Source organism: Scleropages formosus, chromosome 12, assembly GCF_900964775.1.
Source record: "Scleropages formosus chromosome 12, fSclFor1.1, whole genome shotgun sequence".
Lineage (NCBI taxonomy): Eukaryota > Metazoa > Chordata > Actinopteri > Osteoglossiformes > Osteoglossidae > Scleropages > Scleropages formosus.
The window spans coordinates 12,915,088-12,922,061 of NC_041817.1; the positions used below are offsets into that span (position 1 = coordinate 12,915,088).

General features: G+C 38.3%; 1 protein-coding gene across 1 annotated transcript; it reads left to right on the forward strand.

Annotated features, from left to right (window-relative positions):
• Positions 1 to 29: 29 nt before the first annotated feature.
• LOC108937977 (interleukin-18 receptor 1-like) lies at positions 30 to 5,700 on the forward strand. The gene is made up of 11 exons (XM_018758236.2): positions 30 to 110; positions 466 to 542; positions 842 to 1,103; positions 1,621 to 1,801; positions 2,272 to 2,422; positions 2,561 to 2,629; positions 2,993 to 3,128; positions 3,455 to 3,600; positions 3,697 to 3,852; positions 4,231 to 4,383; positions 5,138 to 5,700. The coding sequence occupies exons 2-11, from the start codon at positions 494 to 496 to the stop codon at positions 5,473 to 5,475; spliced, it is 1,641 nt and encodes a 546-aa protein (XP_018613752.2). The 5' UTR covers positions 30 to 110; positions 466 to 493; the 3' UTR covers positions 5,476 to 5,700.
• Positions 5,701 to 6,974: the final 1,274 nt, after the last annotated feature.

The following is a 6,974-nucleotide window of genomic DNA, read 5'->3' on the forward strand; positions in this document are numbered from 1 at the left end:
TGTGTGTGTGTGTGTGTGTGTGTGTGTGTGTTGAAACTGAAAGCCCACAACATTTAAAGGAACACATGCCAAAATCTCCACATTCTACTTCGATACAGTGCAGAGTACAGGTACAGTACACTTTCCAGTCTATTCTGCCACAGAAACCACATAATATATTTTCTTGTGTGTTTAACACACTTTATTATTTTTGTGAGTCTGGCAGATGGTTCAAATTTCTTATAGGTTCAGTACATGAATTTAGCAAAAGTATAGGGCTTTATTATAATTTATAATTTATATTATAATTATAAGTTTTATTATATACTGCATATATGATGCACATTTACTGTATTTCTAGTAAATATAGTCATTATTTTAGGTGTGATTGTGTTTAGTATGTTTGTTGTTGTTGTCATTGAGTATCAGCATTGCACCTGTCGTGGGATCACATTTACCATTGCAATTTTTTTTTCTTGTTTTTAGCCTGTTTCTTTTTTGAATTCTCAACGTTATGGCTATGAAGATCAAGTACCTGGTGCAGATTATATTTCTAATCAAAGGTGAGTGCAAAAGAGAGGAAGCTTTCCATAAAATATGCACAGGATAAACGTGGTAAAATGTAGGCACTTGTACGGGATTTAGCTGTCGCAGTTAAACTGACTCAGAGATGAGATTACAGATTAGAGTAACATTTAGATCTCTAAGTCTGTCTCTGGTGAATTGTACTTCACTTGTAACCTGAATACCTTGAGTGTGAAGGTAGGACTGATTAACGGGTGGTCTGAGAGTCAAAATAAAGTTTTATATGGCCAGCAGCACAGTATTATTTATTCTTCTCTTTGTTGTGCATCATCTGCAGAGATGGTTTGCCTGACCGCTGCTGCGGGGGGTCATGCTGGTGTCAAGCATCCTGTGTATGCCAGGGAGGGTGAAGTGGCGGCCCTCAGGTGCCCGCTGCCAAACACTAGCAATAAATCTTCAGTCATCTGGAATGTGAACACCACGCAGGGCCTGCAGGAGCTGAGAGAAGAAAGTGGGAGCCTGTTGAAACAGTACAACGGCACTTTGCTCATGCTTAAAGTGATGAAGAATGACAGCGGCATGTACTGCTGCTCGAAGAGGTACGGCGGCGATGGAGTAACCTGTACCTCCTTGATGAAGTATATAAGTAATGGAGTAACATACTATTGCTTGTCACTAGCTGGGCGATAGCTGTGTCTCTGTGACTGGCTACGGTGTTGATTTATGTTCACTTCAGTTTAGGGATATGAAAGTAATGGGTCTTTATCCCTAATACCTGTCAAAAGGCACCTTCATAGTGGTAGATATCAGAGAAGGGCAAATGGGCTCAAAGACCTCTTCACACCAGCCTCACTTCACCTCCACTGTGAGGATCTTGTTTCCATTCTGAGTATTAGATGACTCTTAGTTCTAGTTTACGTGCCAACGTGGTGTGAGGCAGTGAGGTTGTAGATTAGTCTAATCTTAAATTCCTGTTTCACTGGTAGATGTTTGTAATGCTGGGGAGCCCACCTCCCAGGCATTACCTGGCTCTGATCACTCCAGAAGAAGGCAGTGCTTTTAGCTGGAAAGAGTGTCATTGAAGACATCCGGTTTTCTTTTTCTTGTCTGTTGAAGGAACGGGAAGGGTGCTGTCATGCAATCTTGGACTAATCTGACAGTGTTAAGTGATACATGCTTTAGGGAAGCTGTGGCTGACGTCTACATCGGATCTTGTCTCAAGGGACAGTCATGCAGCTTTAGAAGCAAATCTCCAGATGACATTCCCCTCTCAAAAATCAACATCACTTGGTTTAAGGTACCAGATCTGTATTTTTTGAGCTTATCCTACACACTAAAACACTGTCTATGAATGTGTTACCTTTGAATAGAACCTGCGATTTTGCTTTGTGGCTATAAATTGCATGTAATGTATATTGTAAATTGTACACTGTACATAATGTGTCTGTACATAATGGCAGCAGGTAGCATCACGGTTGGTATTGCTGTCTTACAAGCTGATTGTCTCCCTTCTGAAGACCACTCCAACTGTTGTACCTTTGAGCAAACTACTTACGCATTGAATTTGTCCATTAAAAATTCCAGCTTTATAAATGCAAGTAGCTTGGTATATAAATCAGACATCGTAAGTCACTTTGGACAAGTGTCAGCGGAGCAATAGTGTCTCTCAAGTTTGGTTTCCTACGAGAAAAGGCAGAGACTGTGAAGATAACATTTCTTGTGACACTGCTTTACATTTTTTACTTTTAGAGTTGTGTTGTCTCCTAGGACTGTCAGACTAAAGTTTTTTCCTTGGAGAAGGTGATTTACTTTGAATCTGTTACTGAAAACGATGCTGCGAACTACACCTGCAAGCATTACTTTGAGTATGAAGGGCAAGTGTACTACAAATCTACTACTACAAGGCTGATTGTCATTGGTAAGAGCTTTGCTAAAGTTGTCCACATTTTCTGATTTGTTTCAATACAATTTTATATTGTCTATGCTTTTGTAATAATAAAGTAATACATTTTTGCATATATTATTTATATAATTATTCTTATAATTTCTTGGACAGATTATAAGTTTCCACTTCAACCTAAGATGATAAAACCCCAGCCCAATGAAGTGATAGAAGTAGATGTGGGTAAGGGAGAAAATACTATATTTTTGGGAAAAATCCTAAATTTGCATGTTATGCAATGGAACAAAAATTTTTTATTATGTACATTTTTTTTTTTGCATTTTCCATTCAATTTTGTTGTTATACTTTTGGTATTACTTTGTACTATAAATCAGTTTTTTTTTTTAATATTCAATATTCTTGAAATTAGCAAACTTTGGTGGATTTTGGCACCAGGTTAGAAGCACCGAATATTCCAGTACCTTTTAAGTGCCTTCTAGAATCTTCTAGAAGTTAATAAACATAACTAAGAAGCTTGAATCATTTTGTGACATTATGTTACTTTTAGTTCTAATGTCTTTTTGTGTGTTGACTTTACTTTCACAGGTAAACCAGCTGCAATCCAATGCTCAGTTCTCCTGAACAGTAACACTTCCGATGATTTTCTGGAACTTTTTTGGATTGATGGATCAACTATAGTTTCTGAAAATCAGACACTGAGTGTCTTCTACAACAGCACTTTGTGAGCACTTCATCTACTCCTATTTATAACACTGTCAATGCATTTAAAGAAAACTATACTCAAAGGAAAAAATTTAAAATATTAATTTATTTAAAATCTACGTGATGAAAACGTTTCGCATCTATCAAAATTTGTACATGATGAACTGTAAAGAGATTATTTTACAAGTTTGTAATCATCAGTCCCTGTTTTGGCTATAATGGACTTATGTGGAGGCTTGTTAGAATTAAATTGTTACAGTTTGAGTTGCTTAATATATGTTCCACATATATTTTATGCTTCAACTTTTTTGAAAAAAAAAAATCTCCTTTTTTTATTAATTGCAGTGAAGAAATTGAGAAGAACTATTATATGATCTCATGGCTGATATTCAAAAATGTGTCAAAAAACCACCTTAATGCCACATATACCTGCAAATTAGAAACAACATTACCACGGCGAATCAGTGCTTCTATAACATTAAAAGAGAAAGGTAAGAAAAGAATGGTGAGCATGTAGTTATGGCTGTATGTCTATTTATGTGTAATTGCTTTGACCAGGAGTGGCTCCACATGTGTTTCTGTTTCAGTCCACCCTGCCAGAGTACGTTCTATTTTACTGTCCCTGGGGCTTGTAGGCATCTGCGTCATCTCAGTAGCAGTAGTCACCGTCATCTGCTACAAGATGAAAATCTACATTGTGCTGTTCTTCCGTGACCTTTGGGAAGTACCATCATCTTCTGCAGGTGAGGGAAGTGTAAAAAGTTATGAGTCTGACATTTTACCCAGAGACTGAGGAAAACAGTACCTCCTGCTTCATAGTGGTGTGTCGGTTATAGTTTCCTTCTTAGTAACCTCTGTGGGAAGCATGACTTCATCAGTATCTGAAGAGATCTGTTCTCCTGCCCTTTTCAGATCTAACTAGAATATCTGATCACCATGTATGAAAAGCATTTTTATTTGAGTTTTTTAAATTCTGCTGTGGAATTTAACTGTCAGTGACACTACTCAACCTACACAAGCATTCAAAACACCCCTGGACCAGTTCTGAGTTGACACCTTTGTTATCATTGCATTTCACTTTAAGCCGAGTCACTAACCACAGCGCACTAACTATGTTTCAGATGGGAAGCAATACGATGCTTATATCTCATATTATAACACCTGCAGTGAAGAAGCTTTGAGCGAGGAGGAGATTACATTACTGCTGGACACCATGGAGACCAAGTATGGTTTCCAGCTGTGTGTCTACCATCGTGATGTCCTTCCAGGTGGAGGTGAGATATGTAAACCACATGTATGTGGGACAGAAATGCCTGCTTTTCTCTCCTAACAGCCTCAGACTTTTAAAAATGTATCCAGCTCTGCAGGAAAAGGTCATGCAATGGGTTTCATTTCAGATTTATTCACAAAATATAGAAAATTTAACACATTTAACAATGTTACGTGAAGACGTGCAATTGCGGACTGGCGTCCCGTCCTGGGTGTGTCCCCTTCCCCCTCTGGCCTTACGCCCTGTGTTGCCGGGTAGGCTCTGGTTCCCCGTGACCCCGTAAGGGACAAGCGGTTCTGAAAATGTGTGTGTGTGTGTGTGTGTGAAATGATTGCTGTAAACTTCAAAGAGATTATCATTGCACATTTACTACAGGGAATTTAATCACCAGTTCATCTGAAACACATATCTTTGGACAATGGGAGAAAACCCATACGAACACGAGGAGAACGTTGTCCACACGGACAGCCTTGTCCAAATTAAGCAGTAGCAAAACTATTACAAAAAAATTACCTCTTTAACAGTGCATACAGCTTCATTATTAAACTGTATCCTCAAGTAAATTAAATGGAAAATAATTATTCTGTTGTATAACTGGTCTCACTGCTGTGTAATTGACCCCGTGCCTAGGAGTGTAATTGGGCAAACTCCTGAGATCTGCAGTGCCGTTGGTTGAAACCATTGAACCTGCAGTATAATTAGCTAAAACCTTTGGAACTTCTATATAACTGACCTGATTCTGGGTAATCTCATTTCAGCAATGGTGGATGCCGTTTTGGAGCATGTGAAGCAGAGCCGACGGTTGATTCTGGTCCCCCGAGAGCAAGGCCCCCAAGCTGAAGACCAGTACGGGTTATGGAATGGCTTGCATGCGGCGCTGGTGGATCGATACACGTGGCTTGTTTTCATTCAGAAGGCACCATGCAACAGCCTGGACTCACTGCCTGAACCTCTCTGCATGCTGGCCCACTCGGGTGATGCCATCACCTGGAAGGGGAGCCGCTCGGCCCATCATTCCTCAGCCTTTTGGAAGCATCTTCTGTATCACATGCCTCCCAGGAGGAAGCACCAGGAGGAGCGGCTGACATTACTGTGACACTGACATCAGGCAATAAGTAGTTTTGTTGTAAAAACACCTAGGCCTGAAATGTGCTGTACTACATAACCGCATCTTAAAGATTCTTTTTTAAATTTCACAAGCTTAGTTAAGATGTGATTCAAGCCCAGTGAGATACAATGAGATACAAGTCCAATAAGATGTGATTCAGGCAAAAATTATTGTGCTGTCTTTGGTATATTCCACTTAGTGATATGATGTGATATGATATACAATATATATATATATATATGTATTACTATGTATGTATGTACATGCATAGTAATACATATATATAGTATATCATATCACATATACTATGTATGTACTATATACATACACACACACACACACACACACACACACACACCATTTAGTTTACAAGGTAAGAAACAAAGAAAAGACTACAGAAGGGAACACTGTGTTTGAGGTTTAACCTTTAATGAATACTTTAACATTTTCATTTTGTTTATATGTTGCAAAACGCTTTGCCTCACTAAAACAAATGAGGTCAGTACAGACAGATGTCATGTACTGTAACCTTTCTGAAGAAACTGTGATGGATTTTTATTCTTGCCAGGAGTTCTTGTTTAATCATATTACTGTTAAAAGCAACTACAAGAGGTCTATGAGGGCTTTACTGATGCAGCGAAGGACATATTTTATGAAGCTTTGTAAAAGAAATATTGCCTCAGTGACACTCACAACTTTGCTCTTTCCCAGTACTGAGCCTCCTTTTTATAAATTACAACATTAGGAAGACATTAAACAGCCCTTGTACCTAATTTAATTAAAAAAAAGTTCAAATGCAACTTGCACAGTGAAATCCCCCTTTTTTTGATAAACAAGAAAGGGATGGGAACATTTTATTTAATTTTTTTTTTTTAACGTAGTTGTTTTAAATATGTCTGTTATGTTGAAAATATCAGCATCATTGATAATCTTCTTTTCACTGAGTTTAGATATTAGTGGAGTTGTTTTTCTGCTCAGCTCATGGTGTTGAAGTAGTGTGAACACATCTGCATCCTGTGGTGTCTCTTTTCCCTTCATGCCCATTTTGACATTTTCCATTAAAGGCCCTTTATTTTTCAGAAATGAGAAAAGAGCAGCATCACAGTTTCTTCTGAAAGATTGGAGTTTCTGATTACAGGAAAAATAGGGTAATGAAAACCACGGGGTGGGGGGGTGCTGGAAACTACATGGGTTACAAGAGAAATGCGCCTGGATTTCTCCACCTGTATTTTTTGACAGTTTGAACCACACAAGTCTTTCTTCCCACACAACTAGCTTATACAAAAACACTTGTAGAGAAGCGAAGCTGTGCTGCCCTTCTAGTAACTTAAAATATTGTGCATACAATTTCACTGTAATATCGAATGAACGATAAAACTGGGTTAATTTTTGGTATGTTATATCTAACATTTGTGGTAAAGATTAAAACTGTGTAACTGTGTCAGACTGTTGTCATGATGATGAATGGATGAATTCATGTGCAACCT